Raw genomic sequence first — 24,242 nt, 5'->3', positions numbered from 1 at the left:
GTAAGAAAAAGGGTTAGTATTAGAAGGAGTTTATGTGTAGAGACGTAGATGAAAGCTTAAACAGGCCTGTTGAAAGAAAGCGTTCATGGATGTGTATTGAAGTTAGTAGTAGAAACGTGCATCCATGTATGGACGGGGACAGTGTCTTATGGGAGAAGGAGCGTTCATGCGTGTACCGCATTGAAGTTCGAGTGTGGAGTTAGCCATGTTGGCTTGTTAGTCTTTTCATCGACCCGGGGCCAAAGGCCCGGGCAAAGTTGCACCTCAACAGAATAGTGTGTTGTCAAGCAAGAGCCGGGAAGAAAGAGAGGTAATTGCAGTGTGTTAACTCTTTATAAACTCAGTCACGTGCTCAACTCGCCTGAGTGATGGTCTTTGATTGGACAAGCCAGAAAGGAAGTTAACTGCTTTTGTGAATCCCTTTTTTTTTGGCCGCCATATTTTTTTGTAATGAAAGAGGGAAGAAAAGGGCAAAATTTGGCCTTAGAAAGGCCAATCTGTCAAATCTTAGAAAGGCCAAATTTTCTAAGCAATATGGAGGCCTCGAATGTCGTACATTTAGTCTAATAAAAAATGAAATTATTTTCTGGTTATATTTCAGCCTCAGGGTCTAATAATGTGTTTTATATAAAAATAGTTTTTATAATTTTTTGTCCATAAAATAATTTACGCCGCTAAACTAAACATTTACCAAAAGGTCTATTCCTAGGTTAGAAATATTGGAAGCCATTATATTGTAATCTAAAATATGCGTTCCGTGTGTGAACCCTCCTTCATTAACTACTTTTAACATCCAAGAAAAATTCAACTTTACCCAATTTTCCGTAAAAATTACTTTTAACTATAAATAACATTTTACTCGATGAATTATAATTTTCGTAATTTTTGGATATATTACTATTTTCTACATGAATATTAAGTAAGTAATATTATTTGTGCTTAAAAGGACATATTTAAAAAATCGAGTTGTTGACTCTATCTTAGAAGCACTAAACTTAGAATTAAAAAATAATAAATGTTATCCGGCTGACGCACCGATTTTTTTTTTTTTTATGTAATAATACGAGTGTGGCGTCTGTAGGCAAATACAAGCAGACGCCATTTCAGTAGTTGCAGTATGGATCTACCTTAAAAATCCGTCAAAACAACTGGGATTGGGCTAACTTTTTGAAGAAAGAGATTTAATCTGTAAGTCTATTTGTTATTTTGAATATAACACGAAAACTTTATACGCTTTTTTCTTATTCCAAAAGATATTATGGCGTAAATCAGCCACGGCGGTGTTGTTATTGTTGTTTTAAGTTATGCCTTCCGTCAAATGAAAATGCCATCATTATTTCTGTGTCGCATTTCTATTAAAGTAATTTCATTTAAAAAATAAATCTCTCTTATTATATTTGTTTCATGTCTAAATTAATTTTAATATTGTATTTGCCTTAGTACATTTTTGGCAGCATCTCTTATATTATTAAGCGTCGACAAGAATGAACGACAACAACTAGTCTTCGTTAATGAAGACGCATCTTAAATTGCCGTTGTTAATTCGTGCTTTATTTATGTCGCTTGTACAAATATAATTTGGAACCATTAACTATTTATTTGTGTTAAGCTTTGCCCTTGGTGACATAAATTATGGTGCTTGTTGAGAGAGAAGCGTCAGATCGATTTTTTTAAAAATATGTCATTTCAATTCCCCCCAAAAGTTACTTTTAAATATAACTAAATTTCTACTTGATGGATTTTAGTAATGTTTTTATATATTACTATTTTCGACATAAAAATTAAGGGTCATGCACTCAGTACTAGAGTGATCCGTGCTGAAATAATAACGTTATTATTTAAAAAGCCATTCTTAACATGGAGGGGGGTTGTACCTATTCTGTACTTTAACCTTACAATTGAATAAAAAGCATATAATAAAACTTTAATTAAACGTGGAAATACGATTTGAAAAATAGCGCGGATCACTCTCGATATTGGCACCAAATTAAGTAATATTGTTTTTGCTTAAAATGACATTAAAAAAAAAAAAAAAGAAATGGGGTACTTGTGTATTTTTCCACCATGCTGAAATAACATTATTTTGAAAGCCATTCTTAACATGGGAAGGCGAGGGTGCTTTGTAACTATTATGCACTTCCACCTAACAATTTAATATTTTAAAAAAGGGTGCTGATGCAGATCCGCGCTATTTTTTTAAATCGTATTTCCAAGTTTAATTAAAGTTTTATGTTTTTTTATTCAATTGTAAGGTTAAAGTACAGAATAGGTATAAAACACCCTCCCCTCTCCATGTTAAGAATGGCTTTTTAAATAATAACGTTATTTCAGCACGGATCACTCTCTGCATGAGTACCAAAAAGAAAAAGATATTGTGAAGCTTGAATTTAACCTGAAAAAAAAATAAAATAGCGCGGTGCAATGGGCAGTGAGTGCACTGTGCAGCCAGTGCAGTGGCGTGCACAAAAAGCACCAAAAAATGTATCTGTCGTCCCTTCTCTAGACAAGAAGCACCTAAATTATTTTTAAGGAAATACAGTGGGGAAATTAGGCAAATATAATTTATATTGCTTTATTTACTCATTTGCGACCTTTATGCGTCAAGTAATAAGGAATCGGACATCTTGTTTAGTCACAGGAAGTGAAATACCCAAATCAGCTGTTCATATTTACGATACTTTAAGATCCTTATATATTCGGTTGAAATATTATTTTATAACGCAAATAGATCACAAATGTGTAGGTAGGCGCATAAGAATTGTCAACAGTTTACGAAAGGAAATGAATAGACTAACAAACTAAAAATACCTGAGCAATTTGGTACTTATGCACTATTTGCCCGCGTGCTGAAATAACATTTAACGTCTAAATAAAATTTAGAAAACCATTCTTAACATGGGGATGGTGTTTTGTAACTAATATGTACTGTCATCTAACAGTTTAATAAAAAAGAGGTCAATGTTGCCTGGTTGTCCCACTGCAAAGAGTTGCTTTTTAGGCATGTTACCCCCAACCTCCTCTTGGAATAAACACCCTTTTCAGGTAAGTCTTCAGTGCGACAACCAGGCCAAATTGACCAAAAAAGATATCGGAAAACTTTAATTTAACTTAAAAATACTATTAAAAATAGCGTGGCCCAAATAGTGCATAAGCGTCAACAATTGCAATCAATTACTCTATCGAAAAAGCAAACAAGTTAATTGAAATTTTGGTGCTAATGCACTTACTGATCCGCGCTATTTTTTAAATTGTATTTCCAAGTTTAATTAAAGTTTTATGATGTTTTTTATTCAATTGTAAGGACAATTGTACAGTATAGGTACAAAACACCCTTCCCTCTCCACGTTAAGAATGGCTTTTTAAATAATGTTGCACGGATCAATAAGTGCATGAGTACCAAAAATTCAAATACATAACAAATAAAATGTTACCAAAGGCAAGATAAGTTACTCTTCTATTTACCTGGATAATTTTTTGTATATTAACACATACTAAAGTTTTTATTCGGTTCGAAAAACAAGCTGTGTCATGTCTGTAAATTAAACCAACACTCACCATCGCGGACGAGAACATGTCCTATTTGGAGCATCAATAAAAGCTCAAATGTCCCAAAATAAACAAAATACTAATAGAAATCCACCTAATAAATGTCACTGTGACATTTCATGACACTTATTGGGTGGATTTCTGAAAAGTTTGAAGAGAACTGGGGCGACCTCAGTTAATAGTATAGCAGGGATGCGATCAGGACAACACCTTCAAGGTGTGTAGGATTTTTTATGACATCATGTACATGAGAAGTAATTTTCAAATCCAATGTGGCTTCTGACCGCAAAGGGAAATTTGAGAGGAAGTGGTTTCTTAAGTCTAAAGTGGAGTTGCAGGCAAACTACAGGTTAGCCTTCTCAGTTGCTGTGCAAACAACCTCATGGTTGTTGGAAAGAGGGGAAATTGTTGATTGACTATTATTTACTACACTGTTATAAATTTTTCAGAAATCGCAAGTTCCTATTTTCTGTGACTCAATGCATTTACTGGTGATTTTAGTATGCCTTCTCTTAACTGCGGCTATTTAACTCTTATAATAATTTCTAGCTTCTATATACTTTTGTTTATTTGTATTGGACTTGTGTCAGATAAGTATGTAGAATGCATGCTGCCTTTGAGCAATGGCTTATTTTGTAAGCTTTTCTATAACACTTGGCAACAATTTTTTACTTTTTGAATGTTGTCTACATTTCTACAACTGATTTAGGGTATTTTTGCACGGCTGAATCAGGAAATGGCATCCATTTCTCTCCATCAGGTCAGGTTTCTGTGCTAAGTTGATTTGAAAAAAAAAAAAAAATTAGATCTTGTGACAAAAATCAACTACAATCAGCTGATTTTTGTCAACGCATATCATCCTAAATGTGTTTTTAAGAGAAACAAATGTTTTACTAACAACAAATATTGATTACTTGATTACTTCGATTACTGTAAACTGAATGGTGGGTATTGATAAAGGTAAGTAAACGCAAATTATATGTTACTTCACCATTGTTCAAACTTCATGGCTTGAACTTCCATTTCTTCAAGCTTCTGAAATGCTCAACGATTCCAACAATAGTCAACCATTATGACTGCATCACAGTGACTCTGATACCTGATCTTGATCTCTTTCATGTCCTGGTGGAATCTGTTTCCCTGCTCGTCACTTATTGAACCCAGGTTCTCAGGAAACTGGTCCATATGCGAAAATAGGTAGTGCATTTTGATGCAGCCCAGGTTTCTGTTGACAAATTCTGCATAGTTTCTTGCCATATTGTTGCCAAGAAAGTTCTTCACTACCAGAACAAATGCCTTCCATGCCTTTTGAGCTTTGAATTTCTGATGAGCTACTGGATCTGATGACTGTTAAAGATGCCATTTTTCAACTTCTCCATGGTCAATCCTGAAAAAGCCTAGCAGAAGTAACCATCCTTCTCCAGAGCTTTAATGAACTGCTTGATTAAGCTGAGCTTGATGTGTAACGGTGAGAAGAGTATTTTGCGTCTGTCCACCAGAATGTCATTGATGATGTTCCTTTCTTTGCAAGGGACCAATTCCTCCCGCACAAGGACAGGTCAATCCTTCTTCGTCTATGCTTTTTTTTTTTTTTTTTTAGAAGATTTCAATGTTTGATGACTTCAAATTTATCTCTTTTCAACATAATCACCCAGACCTATTGAACCTGAATACTTCTTTGTATAATTATTCATCTTGAGTGTGATTTTCACACTATTTCAGTTGATATAACCTCCGACCTTCTTCAGGTGTATCTTATTGAATTCGGGAATGTTTTTGTAGTAAATTTGGATGGAACTTGAAACAGAACTCTTAATTTACTTCACGGGAGTAGTGTGCTCTTGTTCTGCAGCCATGACTGGATAGAGGTCCTTAATAATTAGCAAATGTATTTTTCGGTTGCCCACACTGAGGATTGAACCTTCAATCTTCAGGAGAATATCACTTTTTACAATTGATTTTTCCAAGTACTCTAACCACTGCACGACGGGTGCTTGCAGACAATTCTGCTAGTACGAATTTTAGGAGCCTTAAACCTATGTTTATTTCTAGTTGTAAATATCACCATTTATTACTAATAATTACTATATTATCTATATATTAATTATTACTATATATTAATGTATATCTATCTCTATACTTATTACTTGTATATATTAATGTTTTTACTTATTACTTGTATATATTATCTATTGTTTATAATTACTGGTTCCCATATCGTATTGAATTCTATACTAGGTCTACTTAGTAGTTGGTTATTCCCCAGCATATGTGCTGCTTCTTTCAGTCGTCTTACTCTCCACCATTCCTCTCAGTCTATAATTTTTACTCCATCCCATAATGATAGATGGTTTCCCTTTTCTCTCCAGACATGATCAGCTATACCTGACTTTTCAGTCTCTCCACGTACTATGGCTTTTCGATGTTCTTCTAACCGTACTTTTAATGGACGACACATTTCTCCTCTGTATAGTTTTCCACATTTACATGGGATTTCATATACACAGATCTTAGTCATGATTTTTTTCTGTAGAGGGCTTGACTCTAACAAGCTGTTTTCGGAGAGTTGAATCACTCCTGAATACTATCCTGACGTCATATGGATTACATATTCGTTAGAAGTTTTTCAGACAAGCCCTTCATATAAAAGTGATATTCTCCTGAAGGTTGAAGGTTCAATCCTCAGTATGAGGGACCAAAAAACACATTTGCGAATTACTTAGGACCTCTATCCAGTCATGGCTGACGGAACAAGAGCATGTTACCCCCGTGAAGTAAATAAAGTGTTCCGCTCAAAGTTCAGTCCAAATTCCCGAGTTCAACAAGATACACCTGAAGAAGGCCAGAGGTTATATCGACTGAAACATTGTGAAAATCACACCTAAGATGAGAACAGTAGTCCAATGAATAATTATACAAATAACCAATCCTCATCTCAAAAATTCAGAAACTGAATACTTCTTGTCATTAAATTAATCAAAAGATTATTCATCATAGCATTTTACTCCTACCAACTAATTCTAAAATGCTCCACACATGCATAAATGTGAACAAAAACTTGACCTGATTGAGCAAACCAATGTGACTTTTGGATTCAGCCAAAAATATTCGTCCTTAATCAGCTGAAAAATGCAGACAACAAATTTGTTGTTTACCGGTGTAATCATGTTTTTGCAGTTGTTTTCACTTGTGAAGTATTTAATTTCAACTTCCAGTTAATGTCAGGTTATCAGGAGAGAATAGGGGCCGTTTCAGGGTCTTCCACTTCTTAGTTAATTCACTTATAGACTTATATATAATCATGTTTATCATCTTTTTCACTTATGGGGTATTTTATTTTGGCCTCCAGATAAATATTAATCTGGAGGCCAAAATATGCACCATTTCGGAGCCTTCCTCTCGATGGCTTTTCTATGTATCGCGCCCCCCCCCCCCATCACTGATGTGAGGCCCCATTATCTAAATTTCATTTTAATGAACTAATACAATAAAAACTGGACATGTAACAATTTAGTATTTCCTATTTCAATCAACGGCTTAACATTTTAGTTTAAATGTTTAACGACACACTTATATTGCAAAGAAAGTAGAAAAATTAACAATGGACTATAAAAACAATAAGTAAAAAATAAATAAAAATATAAATAATCATTGCCCGATTGTAAAATAAACTTGAATATGATATTTTAATTGTTGCAGAGTTTGTATTTATTATTATAGAGTCAATTCTCTATCAATTATTGCATTGTACTCAATATATAGAAGTGATTTTAAAAGTTAAAAAAAAATATGACTTTGGTGCCATCAGCTATAATCAAAACCAAAGCCTTATTTGCTACCATCTGATCTAAATACATACAAAAAACCGTAAATCATAACATTGTTTAACGTATAAATGTATATTTGCACATGTGTACTAGAACACTTTAAGTTGACTTACATTTGCCAAGTGCCAGTTTATTTTCAATTTTGACCCCTTAGCAGCTATTTTTACCGGTTAAAGACCAAATCAAATTTGTTCCACAGATACAAATCTCCTATATATCAAGTTTCAAGTCTTTAGACAAAAAATTGATAGAGGAGTTTGGTAGTGATTGTTTCTTAGACAGACAAGATCACTTTTATATGTATACTAACAAATTGCTTGGTCGTAAAATATGTTTCAATATTATATTTTGATTCATGTAGATTTTGTATTTATTATTATTGAGCTAATTTTCTATCGATTATTATATTGGACCTAATATATAGTAGTGATTTCAAAAGTAAAAAAAAAAATTACTTGTGTGCCATCAATTAGAATCGAAACCAAAACATATAGCTCTCCAGCCTTATCCATGAGCGTATGACCTAAATCCATATGTATACAAAAACTGCAAAAAATAACGTTTAAACTATAACTTTTAATTAATGCATGCACAGAAAAAAATGTGTGTAGCCGACTTATGCTAGGCGAAGATCAATGTTTTTTTTTTTGGGGGGGGGGGTCCAATTTTGACCTCTTAGCAGCTATTTTACTGGTTAACACCGAAACTGAAAGTATACTACATGTCCAAAAACCCTATTTATTAAATTCCAATTCTGTAGACCAAATATTCAGATAGGAGTTTGGTAGGTCACCTTAAATATTTCTGCGTGCTAGAACCTTTTGATCTTATATTTTATGGAATTATGCAAAATGTAGAAATCATGCATAAATAGAATTCAGCATAATAGTGAAATGAAACCAACCATCTAATAAGAAACCATAAAAAATGAATAAGTAATTAACACGTTTTTTAAATGAATATATGCAAATTAATTAGCTTTCATGTAATCGTTTGTATATCCATGACTGAGCATATTAAGAAGTTCGCTTTAATAATTTTTAAAAAGGAAAAATAGGCTTTTAATATCAATGTTAGAGCAAGAAAAAGACTCAACTTTATAGGCATATAGATAGATTATATAAATGAATAAATAAAAAAATCACCTCCTAGAGATAACTATACTGTAGACACTTGTTACTATATCACCATGCAGTATTTTTGTACAGAACCACACTGCATATTGTTTGGTTATTTCTATGAGGCATTTACTGACTACAACTCTTTTTTCAGTCTTTAATTCCAAGCTGGCTTAAAAGTTGATATAAAAAGCCTTCAAGAAAACCCCTTGCCCCATTCTCAACAGCCTGAAGGATTACAATATTTATTACTTTCGCAGGTCAGCTCTCTTTTTAGATCTTCATATATCTCTATCTTGTATTGATGTTGTTTTTCTACCTAGCTCTCATAAGGTATTGTCAATTCAGTCAAGATGAGTCTTTTTCCTTGTTCTTGACATGATTATTGCCTCTTTTTTTCTCACAATTTTTGGGTAATTATTGTGCTAACCAGGGATATCTGCAGCAACTATCTAATTGTCATTGATTCCAAGAATATTTTGTCCAGATACTAGTAATGGGTCAGCTAATATACTTAGTTCTGATCCACATTTTTCCTCCCTCAACAAAAAAAAAATACCACATTAATATTGACTTTATATTTTCACAGTTCAAGCCACTCATATCATTAACATTAACAATAGATATTGTGTTTCGTCTGTAAGACCACGTGGTACCTCACTTGTCAACCCCAGTGTTGTGCGCTATGGATTTGTTCTCCTTTATTTCTCTTCTTATGACCATGTCGTCACCTCTCACATTGGCAACTATTAAGAGGTTACACTGGCTCAAAAGTATAAAAATATAATAAAATAATTAAAAAGAAAAACCTAGACATTGACACTTTCTTTAAATATTAGTTGCACTCTGGATGTGCGTTTGTGACACGATCATAGATTGTACTATGGTTTAAGCATTAAAGTCTATAACTTAGTAGCCGTCTGCCAAGGCTTTCTTATCATTGATAAATCTAATTTATTTCCCCATTTGTTAGGACTATGTTTTACTGAGTCAAATTCACAAATGTCATCAACTGTGTCCAATTGGCCACTGTCCTCAACTGAACATCGAAAAAAAAAACACAAAAAAAACTAACGTAAACGAACGATGTTAAATGTAAAATCAAAAAAACAAAAAAGAAATGGCTTAAATGAGCCTGTTTCGATATTAAAATTTAAAAAATCGGTGGGTACTCGGGTGTTTTTGGGTGTGTGGTCGGGGGTGGATAAGTAAAGGAAAAAAAAAACCCAGAAAAACGAACGTTACGTGAAAAATGGCTTAAATAACACTGGTTCAATATTTAAATTGAAAAAATTGAAAAAAAAAAAAAAAAGAAGACATCTCACACCACGATTCGAACCCAAAACTTTTAGATAACGAACTAACACACTAACCAATTGAGCTAATGCGACGTACATGAAATTTAGTCAGTTTTTCAACTATTTAAAGTAAATCAGGTCATGACGTCATCTGACACATGCGTAGAACTGGTCGTTGTCACGAGAGGACCGTTTTTGTTGACACCCCCCCCCCCGTCGAAAATTGTCAATTTCGGGGTGAAAAAATGAACGTTTTGGCCAATTTTTTTATATTTTTCGAGCGAAAGATGGAGCTTCAATATGATACCGAGTTTGTGTTATTTTCGTTGTGTCTGTCGAAAGTTTTAGTGGACACACAAACACACATACATACATACACACATTTTCGCTTTTATATATATAGATGACAGCTTACACACAATATATATTAAAGGCTTCATTATTTTTTATGATACATTTGCAAATACTTATTCAATATATTTCATATTTGGTGATAACCCATTTTGTAGATAATTCCATGTATTTTTCTGTTAACTCTCTTATGCTTTCTACTTTCAGCTCTAAAAATGCCTCTCTGTCCTGGTTTATATTGTGGAAAGACCAACATAAATGGCAAACTTAGCGACTGTGGAGTGAGTGTCTCTTCCAACATGATTATTTTTTAGTTTTGCAATGTCATTTGCCCATATTTTTGGATTATTGAGATTGCTATTGTCGTTATTATTTTCACATTTCAGCAAATGTAAACTCTTCTTCAGGTGCATCTTTTTGAACTTAGGCATCTTTACAGAATTTTGAATTGCATCATTTATTTAATTTTTGGTATAAAATATTTTCTTTCCATCACAAGTTCATACATGACACAGATTTTTCTTTTTCTTTTTTTAATGGGGGCGGAGGGGGTTCTGGACAAGTACCTAGAATTTTGTACATTGTGAAAACTGATAATTATAAATAGTAAATATAAACACCAGTAAAAGAAATTGCAATATAAGTAAAGATTAAAAAAAGTGATAATTCTATAGTAATAAGTTGTAATACAACACATCTAGGTAAGATTATGTTTAAGACCCCCAAAATTCATACTAGAATTGTTCATATGGCCTAATAGTTATTAAATTTAGTTCACAATGGATATAGTCTTTTAGTGGTTGAAGGTTCAATCTATGTGAAAATATCAAAGAATAACTGTGTACTCTGGAATGAAGACATAAGGTAGATGTAGTTTCTTCATCTTTTATTCATCATCTCTAAAGATGATGGAAGGAGGCTTTCTAAGGAAACAATTAAAAAAGAATAGATCTTTTTTTTTATTCATATAAATATTACAACAGATTACAATGGTTGACTCTAACATATGTTAATGGTCATATTGATACTTATCTATCTCCCCCTTTCCAAGGAATGTTTTTGTTTTTTTATGGAGTGGAAAAATAACAAGCAAGATCATACAAACAAATCATCTACATGAAAAAAAATGATCAATGATCATAGGAAAGCCTTTGAGCAATCAGGTATAATATTCTAGCTATATACAACTTCTCTGGAATGAAAACCTAAGGCAAGTGCAATTTCTTTAAGGAAACAATACATATAGGACATATATTACTCATTCATCCATACACATAAATATTACAATAGATTACAATGGTTGTCACTAACATATATCAAAAGACGTGTTCATAACCTATGCAATAATATAAATTAGCACTTCGGTTCTTGTCAAGAATTTCCCCTATATTAAAAAACAAAAATAAAGAAAAATCTGCATGATGAAACAAAAATATTATATTCTAAAAATCATATAAATTGATCAAGTATTTTTATTTCTATAGAGAAAATCAAATTTTATGTACATTATTAAATAAGGGTAGATAACTCAACAATAATTCATAATTACTAGATTTATGTTGTAATGCCTATGAATTTCCAGTAATTGCTAAAAAATGATTTTCTTTATAAAAATATTTTTTTGGAATATGATATATTTGTTTCATCACAGGTACATAGATCATGATGACAAAGCGAAAATATCATATTCCAAAAATTATATCAATTGATCAAGTAGTTTTATTATGTTTTTAATGGTTTTAGTGTTTAGTTATTAATGTTATCAAGAAAATCACAGTTTTCTTTAATAAAACTCCAGTTCCTTTGCAACTATCATCGCATTTATTTATTTGCTTTTATCCTCATCTTTTAGTTCTTGTTTCTTCTGGCCTTTGTCAGGTGGTAAACCGTGATGATATAGAGATGTTGAGTCGCTTAACTTTATCCTATAACTCATCTCAAAAGGATTCCAATAATAAAAATAATATACCATTCTGTACGGACCCGACGATGTAAGGCCAGGGAAGAATGAAAAAACTTGTATATATAAGACCAAAAAATCCAACCTTGATCGCCCTTCAGGGCCTGTGGTACAGTGGACAGAGATGTTGAATCTCTATGGTTCCAGATGAACATTGTCTGAAGATAGCAGTTTCAATCCTACCCAAAGCCGAAACGTGGTGAGACAATAATAACTATGGAAAGCAGTGATTACTGAGAATACAGTAAAAAAGATTCAGCATTCCTATCTCGTTGTGGTTTACCACCTGATGAAGGCCAGAGGAATAGTTGGCCGAAACATTGTGAAACAACTAGAAGATGAGGATAATAGTCCACAAATAATTAAATGTATAAACTACTCATCTCAAAAGGATTCTAATAATAAAAATAATATTGTATTTCTTTTCCTTTTTGTAATGTTAAAAGCTATATTATGTGTTATTAAATGTTATGAACTTTTCTTTTGTAATGTTTTCTTCCTTTGTTTTTTAAGGTAAACATTTAATTAAAAATTTTTTTTTGAAATAGTCGCAACTTTCTATTCTTACAATTTCTCAAAGTTGCATTGGTTTCAGCGTTCTGAAATTCTCGTATGAAAAAAAAAAATGAATTAATCTCTTAGTAAAATGAAGTTATCCCCCTTGGATTAATGATGAGTTCTAGAAAAGTGTTGATTTTACTTGTTTATTTCCTATTCATTTCATCCTAATTATGTTTTTATTTTTATTGTAAATAAATTTCATTTTAAAATTGTCTCCTCGTAACTGTACATATTTGCATTTTTGTTGGTCCCACAGGCCTGTCCTCGAGGCTTCCGACCGAATGAACACTCCATATGTGAAGAATGTAATGATGTGCCTCCTTTCTATGACTGCCTCTTTTTGGGCTTCATGGCTCTTTTGCCGCTGTTACTTCATTGGTTCTTTGTCGAATACAAGAATAGAAGATCAAAGTAAGTCTGATCTTCTTACACTCTTTGCTCATTTCTTTTGTATATTCATCTCTGCTCTTACGCCTGTTTAACACAATTTTGTAGTGCTTGTTTATATTGGTGATCTTTTAAACCAACGCATTTCAGGTGAAAACATTATTACATACATACATTCATGCTGAAATTAGTATAAATTCTCAGAAAGTATGAATAATGATATAGTAAAATATGTGCTGAATGTATTATTTAATTAATTGGAATTCATTATTGAGATGAGTAATTTGTATTATTCATTTATTGCGCATTATTATCCTCATCTTTTAGTTGTTGTTTCGCGACGTTTCGGCTAACTATTCCCTGTGGCCTTCGTCAGGTGGTAACCACAACGGGATAGGAACTCGGAATCTCCTAACTGCATTCTCAGCAATTACTGCCTTCCATAGTTGCTGTCGACTCCCCACCTTTTGGCCAACTAAGCCTCTGGGCAGCTTTGGGTAGGATTGAAACCGCTATCTTCAGACAATGCTCACTTGGAACCGTAGAGATTCAACGTCTCTATCCACTGCACCATTGGCCCCTTCTAACAATTAAAAAATGAGAATAATAGTCTGCAATGAATAAATAATGTGCTAAATGTATTTTTAACAAAAAAAAATCAATCATGTTCTGAAATGCATTGGTTTAAAAGTAGCAGGCCTTTAATTTGTCAATTTAAGTCAAGGGTTATCTCCCTTGTTTGTCATCCTAACTTGGTTTCATGTTAAAACATATGATAAAACTCGATAATTCGCTACTACTTTAGGCATTACATGAATATGAAATTTTCTTTTGGTTACGGTTATGTACATCATGCACCTTTTTATTTTTGTTTTTTAAAATAGGGTGAGTTCTGGACAAGAACCGAATTTTCTATTCTTTCTTGAATTGAAGAATTACAAAAACTAACTTCAATTATTCTTGCTGGAAGTGAAGTGCATTTCATAAAGTCTTAATCTCTTTAAATGCTGATACTATAATTATCATCTCTTAAAGTCTTTTCTTTACAACTCCTGAGTTATTATTTAAAATTTTTCATTTTATTTAAAGAAAGATTCTAACATTTTTTTAAAAATTTGTTTTAGAATCAAATCTTTTATTTTATATTTTTTTTGTTCAGCCATCAACGCTGTTATAGCCCGGACACTACCAGGTAATTTTGTTAGTTAATCCATATACAAATGTATTTAAAAAAAAATATTCTGTCTGTTTGGGCAATCCACAACTAGCTCAAGAGTTATCTTTCTCTTTAACTTGGTCCATATAAAAATAGTTTAGTATTTATGAAATTAAAATCATTTTTTGTATCAAGATACATACTCAATGAACTTTTAATTAATTTGGGACTGAAAAAGGGTAAAGAGATATGCTATAAGGGTTAAGTCTATATGTTACCAAAGGTTTAAAGCATTAAAACTTAAAGAATGCTTTGCTTGTTCCCAGCCTGTGTCTTTGGAATTAATGTTGTACATAAATTCTGTAACTAATTTATAACTGTTCGACACATCAATGGGATGTTTAGAGTATGTAAAGTGGTAACGTTTCATTAAGAGAAAGGGACTGGGTATGTATTAGCTGCAGTCCTTGTTTGTACATTCCTGAATGACTATGGTTAAGGCTAAGGATCCAAGAATATATAATTTCTCCTCATAAGATATGTTTATTTTCTCAGGGATTTGTTCGATATTCTAGATAACATGTTGAAATCATTTGAGCTATAATTATAATTGGTGTATTTATTCTGGTGCATTTATTCCAAATATGTTTCAACTTCAATGAGATTTTGATCACATTATGTGTGATATTTAAACAGACTAGTTACTTATAAAACTGAAACATTTAAAATTAAACAGCCATAAATGACGAACAAACATGCATCCTCCAGATGCAAATACTTAATATTTTGTAAATGCCTATCATCATTATAGTGTTTCACTCCATCTCGAGGTCCATCGTCGGGCAGTGTTCAAAGCATTCCTCAGGTCCACACTGGAGTATGTCTCACTTAAGAAACAGTCTGTGAGGGTGTGTGCAATAGTCTACATGCTGGTACTGCAGGACACTGAGCGTTCTGTACATAGCCTCATTTGTGCAGGTTGTCCCATGTTTTGGCAATCTTCACTTAAGCCCAATTCTTTCCAAAGGAGTTAAGAGCCTGCTGGTAGGTCTTCTTTCTGTGCAAGAAGTTCCTCATTCTGGTTGTCTGTGACTGACTTATTCTACCAATGCAGGTGGAAGGAAACTGGTGTTGTTCATCTGAATTCTGTAACAGTGGCAAAGTTCTTGCATTGTGATAGTCGCTACGGCACTTCTTGATGTCCAAATAAGGGATGATGATTATTGTTGCTTTGCTTATCACGCTCTGTCTCTGTTATCACCTCTCTACGAATTTGCAATAGAGCGATTCTGTACATCCTGTAGACAGATGACAGGTTGGTTGATTTAGTTTTTACATTTCTTGTTTCACAACGAAACAATAAAAAAAAAAAATTGGGGGGTAAAACTAAAAATTATTTATAGAAATGTCAAAAAATAAATTTATTTTTTTTATTTATTGTTTCATAACACAGAAATGTTAAAACTAAAATAACTGTTTGAAATACAATATTTCTATATGGATCTGTATTTCGTTTCATGCAAAGTGACTTCTGTTTCATATTTACATAAACTCTATCTGCCATCTTAATTTTAGAAACGCATTTGTTAGAGATTGCCATAACTAATTTCATACTGTCACAATTTCTTCACCATAACTTTCCTATCACTCAAGAGTTTTCTATCCCTTTTCATCACCAACAGATAATAGACTGAAGTCTTTGCTGTTACAAATTCATACATAATGAGATGGCTTTTCCTTTTCAGAAAAAAATGTGTTTACAACCAACATGTCAATCAACAGACCGAAGCATAGGATATTTCAAACTTCAGCATGACAGACCAAAGTAAAAAATATTTTAAACTTAAGCATAACAAACCAAAGTAACGGATAAGGAGTGGTGGTCAACTGAGGATGTGGTTTGCAGCAGTCAAAGCTGATTTGGAAGCTATAAGTGGCCCTTGTGTCTTCACTGTGTGATGATGGAATCATAAATGGCTGAAGTATGCTGAGAAGTCAGCAGCAGACAGGCTTAGATGGACCACTTTGACTCGTAGCTCAACAAATTCACTTGGAGCCAGTTTAAGCCACCCTGGGTGAATGCCATCACAAGTACAAGTACTCTCCTTCTTTCCTTCTCCCACTCTTTCTCCTTTGAACTGAGAGTTTCTACCAATAGTAGGAGTTAATGGTTTACACAAATGTTGTTCTCTTATAAAATATAATCGTTTGTAAAATCAAAATTATTTTCTTCTAATCTTGTTTGAATGAAAATGTTTTTTTTTCCTTCCAGATTTTCTAAATCTTTGATCCTGTTACACATATCAGCATTTGTTGAGTGTGCACTTTCAGGGGTGTTGACTTTGTTAATGTTTGACCCCCAGGGTAAACTCACCATTCGTGCATGCCCTGTAAAACGCCTGTCTGACTGGTATACTGTCTGGCACAATCCTTCAACTAATTATGTTGACACCATACAATGTACACAAGAAATTGTTTACCCACTGTAAGTATAAACATAACTGTTGGGACGCTTAATCAGAATCAGGAATGAAAATATCAGAATTTTGGGGGGTATCAGAATCAGAAAAATTTGTGCATATTTTTCGATGTCTGAAATAATTTTTTTATTATTTTTATTTCTTTGTTTTTGTTAAATATTTAATTTTCCACAGCTCATACTAATGATGAAATGATAAATATTTATTGATTTTAAACTACAGGACTTTACATTGCAAATGAAATTGTCGCATTTGCGAGTGATTTTTTTTCAAATGACGACTAGAAATAATAAAACGTTTTTCTTTTTAAATTATAACATGAGGTCGAGTTAATAAAAAAATCCTTGAGACTCAGACCAGAAATAAATGTCTGATTATATTTTCTCCCTTCTTCTCCCTAAATCTTCATAATTTCTCATTCCTTCATTTTTTTTCAACTGAGAACTACATGAATACGACCAGCAGGTTCTTCTGATAAAAGTGGACACATTGTGAAAATTAGATGAAAAACACTCCTAGCTACATCGCATCTAAATCTCATAAATACATTTTCTCTTTTTACCAAATTATTACTTTTTGATTAGGATTTTGAAAGTTGAATTTTAATTCTTTGGTCATTCAACTGAATTAATTGAAACAAATTGTTATGAAACTAAAACCAAGAAAATGTTGATTGCGCAAAACATAATGGTATTACCAGATGAGTTCATAAGGAGAAAATGAGTGAATATTTACATGAAGGATGCAGAAAAAGAAAAACTTGCTACATTGGTTCAGTGTGTGAGCATGGGGATCACAGTTAAGAAACTGAAATGCATTCTCTTGATTCAAATCTGTAATTACATTATTTTTAAATAGAATTTTTAAGGTTTCATTTTATGCCATTGTATTTTTAATTTTAATAAATAATCAATTTATCTATATATCTATAAAGGTGAAAATGTCTGTGTATTTCCTTACCAAACTACTCTGTCAATTTTCAGTCTACAGACTCGAGATTTGGCATAAGGGGTATTGAGATTTGGGAAAATCTTTTTAATCAGTTTTCGGCCAGAAATTTAGCTATTAAGGAGTCAAGGTTTAACGATTTGACCTTTGAAAACTCTACCAAATTCCTCCGTCAATTTTGGGTCTAAACACTTGAAATTTTAGATGTAGGTTCTTTGGACATGGATCAAACTTTTTAACTTGATTTGAGCCCAAAACAATAAATGTTAAGGGGGTCAAAACTAAAAACATTTAACCACACAGCCGATTTTTGGTCTAAATATTTTTAAATTTTACATCAGGTGTATTCAGACATAGGGCAAGCTTTTTAATCGGTTTTAGCCGAACATTTGGCTATCAAGGGATCAAAGTTCAAAAGATTGGACCTTTGTGGTCGAGCAAACTAATCAGCAACTTTTGAGTCTAAACATTTGAAATTTTACACAAAAGATATTCACACAAGCAGCAAGCTTTTTAATCAGTTTTTGGGCAAACATTTGGCTGCCAAGAGGTGAAAGTTGAAAGAGTTGACCTTTGCAGACTCTACCAAACTCCTCTGCTAATTTTAGATCTAAACACTTGAAATTTTAGGTTACCTGGACATGAGTCAAATTTTTTAATATATATATATATATATGCACATAAAGTTATGAACAGTACATAGGGACCGGCTAGTATTAAATAAAAAAAATTTTTTTAATTTTTGTAATTAACTGAACAAGTCGGCCATTTTTCTCTTAGTTATCTATGTATTTCTTTTGCTCTATCTTACTGATTGATTCAACCACTCTGATATTTCCTTATGTTTCTGTGAGCATTTAGAGAAACAGTGACTCTCTTTTTCAGCTAATTTACATAGTGTGTTCATACATGCCGTTAACACATATGTAAATTAGATAGCAAAATAATCAGTTGCTTTACTTTATTATTTGTAGGGATATTAGAAAAGTGAAGAGATTTATTGCTTTTGGTTATGCAAAGCATTTTCTTTACATATGTATCAGTTTATGAATCTAGAAATTAAATCAAGGTGGATCAAGTATAAGATGGGGGTCCTTGATCTATAATTTCAATAAATCTAGATCTATTTTTCTTTTTCTTTTTTTAATATAAACTGAAGAGAGAAAAGTTATCTCTCTTTGCTACTACAGTTATAATATTCTTCAGACAGTTTACTCTAGAATGGTACAATAAGTTAGAAAAACAATGGTATATTGTGTTATTAGTCTATTTTGTAACATAGATATTTTCTTAATCTCATGCCTTTCCTGAAGTAAAAAAAAAAAAAAAAATGTAAATTTTAGAAGAGTTTAAACTTGTGTCATGTACCTTGATTTTTTTTATTATAAAGGGAATATATGCATGACCCATTGGATCATTATAAACATGTTTAGCATATCCTTAATTTGTGTTAAATATATGTATCTATTTTATTTATTTTTATTGATTCAGGTACACAATAGTGATTATTTATTATGCCTTTGCCCTTGTGCTGATGATTCTTATCCGACCACTTCTTTCCTACAAATGTGTGTCTCGAAAAGGAACGACTTCCATCTACGCTGCATTGTATTTCTTTCCTTTATTAATTATTATCCAGGCTGTCTTTGGAGGACTGTTGTGTAAGTAAGGTCCTATTTTGGGTTTCATTTTTTTTTTCTTTTTTTTTTTTCTTTTTTTTTCTTTTTTTTTTTTCTTTTTAGATTTCAATTAGATTCACATTTCGGACAATATAATCTACCTTCTTCGGTTACATCTTTCAAATTTTGGAAACCTATTTGAAGTCTAAAACTATACAGAATGCTAAACTAAATACTTTTATTTAACCCACATGGGTCGATTATTCTCACCCATGACAGAGTAGAAGTGTCAGTTTATCTATTTTACTTTTATTCAACCCAAACAAGACACATTGCCATTATTCTTACCTAGTTGTTATTGCTTGTTTTATGGATTGGTTTAACAATCAGTTCTTGATGGCAAACATCTAGAGGTTGAAGGTTCAATCCTTACTACATGCATTATTAAATAAGAATAACATAACTTGGCTGATGTAATGAGAACAATCTACTTTTGTAACCTAGTGCATCTGAGCATGTGGAAAACTATCAGCAGCAGCAAAGGATAGCTGGCTTGCAAAGAGATGAGCGTTAGCAAAAGAATGTGGATATGCAAATTAGGAAGTGTGTGTGAGAAGAAGGAAAAAAATTAATGGAAAAATCCGCCACGTGCTCGAGATAGAAGCAAAATTGTCAAAGAAAATGGACGTGTAAAGTCAAAGACAAGAATGGGCCGGCTGAGACTGGTATGCAGTCAAAGGAAAGAGAAACGCAAGCCAGGTAAAATGAACATGTGGTGCCAAAAATAATGGTAATAAATGCTTTTGTTAAAAAAGAAAAAATGCCAACCCAGATTTTTATTTGTTTCTTTCCTTTGTTTATAATGGCAACGTTGCATTTTAGTGGATTAAATAAAGGGTTAATTTCATACAGTTTTGACATAGAGATTTGTGCGAACCGGTGCTTAAAATGAGTTGGGCAAACCGGTTGTTAAAATTACGTAAACCCCTATTCAGACCTGTAGATTCTTTATTCTTATTAATATAACAGTTTATATAATATTAATATATATATATATATATATATACACACACACAATCTGTTTTCTTAGAAAAATTTGAATCCTACCACTGGTTACATCGGCTGAAATGTTGTGAGTATAGCAACCAATAGTTGTCCAATTCATCCATCCTCATCTATTTTGAAACATTAGTTTGAATATCAAATTTTGGTGCTTGTTTATCTTGGTGATCTTTTAAACCAACGCATTTCAGGTGAAAACATTATTATATACTTTCGAGTCATGTCAAAATTTGTATAAATTCCAAAAATTATGAAAAACACTCTGGTAGATGATGTGTTAGAAGTGTTTGGAATAAAAAAAATCAGCCACAATTATGTCCCCAGACAGTATGTTTAAAGATGGTGGATCCTTAATTTAAGTCGAGTTATCTCCCTTGTTTGTCATACTGAATTGCTCGCACAACTGTTTCACTTTTAAACATGCAATAAAACTAGATCATTTGCTGTTTTCGGTGTAAAAGGTAAAAGCCTGCAATCTTGCTAGCTTAATGAATACCTGCAACTAACAAGGAGGACTTCATGCAAACCAGACAATCCTGAGGCACAATCTTTGTGAGCTTTATACAGAACTCTGACTCATCTAACATGGGTAGCTGTACCTTGGAATTTCCAAATATTTAACAATATACATAACATAATGTTGACCCAATAGAAATGAGTGTATTTTTAAATGTTCTTAATTGAATAAAAACTTTTGTCTTTATTTCTTACAGATTATGCGTATCCTTATATATTGATAGTATTGTCTCTGGCCACTCATGCGACGCATTTAGCTTATTGTCGGAATCAGGCAAGTTTAATTTTTTTCTTTTATCTTTTGTTCTTCAAAAATCTTAGGTTTTATTATTGAAAAGAATATGGTAATGCCTGGGAGGATAGTATCATGACAATTGCAAAGATACTACAATACCCTTGCCAAAATAAAGGAAGCAATATGATAAAAAGTAATGCCTATAAGTATGGTATCATGGCAAAAGAAAAGATACTATACTATCCTCTTCCCCAGAAATTCCATATGCTAATATTTCTCCTTCCTTCCAAAATTAAGTTAATATGTTGCTAAAACAAAGAAAAATAACTGAAAATGTTCATCTTCATCAACACTTGCTGATATTTTATAAGTAGTTCTTAACTTTCTTAATGTGATTTATTAACTAGTGTATATTTTTCATCAAAGATGACAGAAAAAAAATTACTTGCTATTTATATCTCGCATATTGCTAAAATATTCACATGAAATTGTAGAATTACATCAGAAAAAAAGGCACATTTTTTTTTTTTTTATATACTAATTTTCATATGATGAAGCAGCACATTATGATGTACATGATGAAACAGCACATTTGATATTAATTTTGGAAGGAAGCAGAAACACTAGCATATCGAATTATAGTAACCCTTTTAATTGTTTTAATATTTAATTAGAACAAATAGATAAAACTTGTTTGGTATAATTTTAATTTGATTTGAATAGTTGTAATTGGTAAATTATGTAATGTGAAAATGAAAAAAAAAAAAGATTAAGCAGAATAATTGTATAAGGAATAATTTTCTGATTAAATCACTAGGAATAAAATTAATAGCTGCACTCTAGATGATAAACATGTTTTATCTTTTTAATTTTTTTTTTTTTTTTTTTTACTTCAGTATAAATTCTCAGAAAGTAAGTATTAGCCCTCTTCTGGGGCCAACACGATTTCTATATGAGATACATAGATATTCAATCCAGATTCTCCTTTACATCTGAGACATTGAATTATTGAAGAATAATAATCACCTCACCTCAAATTCCCCAGTTTATTATGTTCTAGTATATCTGGAGATATGATTTGGTCTCTTGGTCTTGCTGGATTTCAGGATAAGAATTCATCTAGTCTGATGGAGTATCTTTTACTTGAGGCAACATCACTTGGATAAGGTGCACCATTCATCATATAAGTTACTATGCAGCCATTTATTGTTAGTTATTACTAGGGCTATGACAACAGAATATTCTTTTCATTGTTTTGACTCTCAAGTATATATCTGACACAGTTAATCAATCGAGAACCCTATCACTATATAAAAGCATGGAAGACATGAATGGATACATACTCAAGAAAAGAAGAAAAAAATATTCCCAACACGTGTATTTATAAATGAATATCAAATATTCATACTTTATAATAGTAAGGAAATATCCATTTTGATTACAAAATTTGTTATAAGAAAATAGAACAAACCTTTCTAAAGACTGCAATAGTTGCATATGAATTTCATGTCATCTCTATTCATGATTCTTTAACACAAATCGATCTTATTGTAGAATATTTTTACATTTAATCTTCACTTATTTTTTTTATGTGTGGTTTCAAAAATAAATTTTGGTTTCATGAATTTTTTAATTTTTATTAAACTATTTTTTTCTATTTCTTTTACAGACAATTCGAGGATTATTTGAGGAGAATTTTACCAAACTAAAAAATCTTATCATAATTATTGGTCATTGGCTTTTGCATGCCTACGGTATCATTGCAATCACCCAACTGACTAAGCCAGAATTCCATGCATCACTTTTAGTTCTGACAGTTTTCCCAACATTATTCTACATTGTCACTTGTAAATTTTCCGACCCATATCTCATTGATCGTGCATTTTCCAGTTGAAAATATCCATTATTGGAAAGACTTTCTTTTTACGTGTGTTCAAAAATAGATTTTATAAAATTATGCTGGCGTTTCCTTTCTTTCTGATTTTCATCTCCAAGTTTTAATTTCTTTTCTGAAGAACACATACACACCAACATATCAGTAAGAAAATATTTACAACTTTGTTGCATTCTTGGAATATATCTTTAAAGACAAGTATAATTAATCCACATGACAAAGATTTGAGTGAATGTATAGAGTGTGCCCTCATCCCAAATATTTTTTCTTTTGTGAAATATTGTCAGATTACAAAAAAAAAAAAAAAAATGAAAATTTTGTTTCTGAATTTTTAAAATGAGGATTAATTATCCATATTTGAATTCTTTGTGAGTGTCATTTTCATAATGTTCTGGTTGATGTAACCTTCTTCAGGTGTATCTTGTTGAACTCTGAATCTGCACAAAATTTCGAACAGAACTCTTTATTTAATCCATGGGGGTAGCATGCTTTCATTTCATCAACCATAACTGGGTAGAAGTCCTAAGTAATTTCCAATTGTGTCTTGAATGTATTTCGCACTGAGGATTGAACCATCAGCCTCCAGAAGTGTGTTATAACTGAATTTTACCAAGTACTTTAATCACTATGTTGTGGGTCCTGAGTTAGACAAGATACACCTGAAGAAGGTCAGTAATTACATGGACTGAAACGTTGTGAAAAATAATACTCAAGATGAGAACAGTAGTCCAAAGAATCTGAATACGTAAATTTTGATATTAAATTGATTTGTTCAATCTTTCTATGGAAGTTTAACTTAAAGGATCCTTCTTGTTGGTATTTGCAAAAGACTTCTTTACAGTCCTTGAAAATTTTGGTTTGTTTTGAAATCAAATGAAAACTCAATCTCCAGGAAAAAAGGAATCTAAAGTAAAATGTCTGCTTGATTGGCTCCTTCTTTAGAATCGGATTGCCATAAAAATAAAAAGATAGATTTTTTTTTTAGATTTTTTTTTGTTTGTGGAAGGTGTAGAGTATGAAGCATTAAAAATAAGATAAGCTTACAAATGCCTCCGTTCAGCATCGAAAGACAAAGGATACCCCGAGTAAGGGCAGCTGCGCGTGTAATTGTGTGGCAAGGATTGTGCAATCCCCAACCACACTTCTTCTGAATTGACACTGCTTGAGTCCAGTGGCAAGAAGTAGTCCAGGACGACTGGAAACAACGCCGAGATAAGTGGAAAGCACATACAGTACTTGGAAGTTCCAAAGTGATCTGACGGGAACCAGTGTGTCAAACGTGAT

General features: G+C 32.2%; 1 protein-coding gene across 2 annotated transcripts; it reads left to right on the top strand.

The window, feature by feature from the left end:
• Positions 1 to 1,061: 1,061 nt before the first annotated feature.
• On the top strand, positions 1,062 to 23,684 carry LOC145293957 (JNK1/MAPK8-associated membrane protein-like). 2 transcript variants are annotated; one of them, XM_080140827.1, is made up of 8 exons: positions 1,062 to 1,188; positions 10,348 to 10,421; positions 12,918 to 13,072; positions 14,208 to 14,240; positions 16,477 to 16,689; positions 19,124 to 19,293; positions 21,027 to 21,103; positions 22,734 to 23,684. In XM_080140827.1, exons 2-8 carry the CDS (start codon positions 10,356 to 10,358, stop codon positions 22,956 to 22,958), a joined length of 939 nt encoding a protein of 312 aa, XP_079996953.1. In that variant the 5' UTR covers positions 1,062 to 1,188; positions 10,348 to 10,355; the 3' UTR covers positions 22,959 to 23,684. The 2 variants fall into 2 exon arrangements, with proteins under 2 accessions (XP_079996953.1, XP_079996954.1); XM_080140828.1 differs by lacking the exon at positions 14,208 to 14,240.
• The last annotated feature ends 558 nt before the right edge of the window (positions 23,685 to 24,242 follow it).

The sequence above is a fragment of the Euprymna scolopes genome, chromosome 15 (assembly GCF_053919585.1).
Source record: "Euprymna scolopes isolate OS-2025 chromosome 15, ASM5391958v1, whole genome shotgun sequence".
NCBI lineage: Eukaryota > Metazoa > Mollusca > Cephalopoda > Sepiida > Sepiolidae > Euprymna > Euprymna scolopes.
This window is presented reverse-complemented; position numbering and strand designations above follow the sequence as displayed.

Bases quoted from the DNA above. Each gene is read 5' to 3' on its own strand.
- LOC145293957 (XM_080140827.1), top strand. From the start codon at position 10,356: ATGCCTCTCTGTCCTGGTTTATATTGTGGAAAGACCAACATAAATGGC. The intron at 10,422-12,917 runs GTGAGTGTCTCT...TTGGTCCCACAG, and splicing joins GCAAACTTAGCGACTGTGGA to GCCTGTCCTCGAGGCTTCCG. The intron at 19,294-21,026 runs GTAAGTAAGGTC...TATTTCTTACAG, and splicing joins TGTCTTTGGAGGACTGTTGT to ATTATGCGTATCCTTATATA.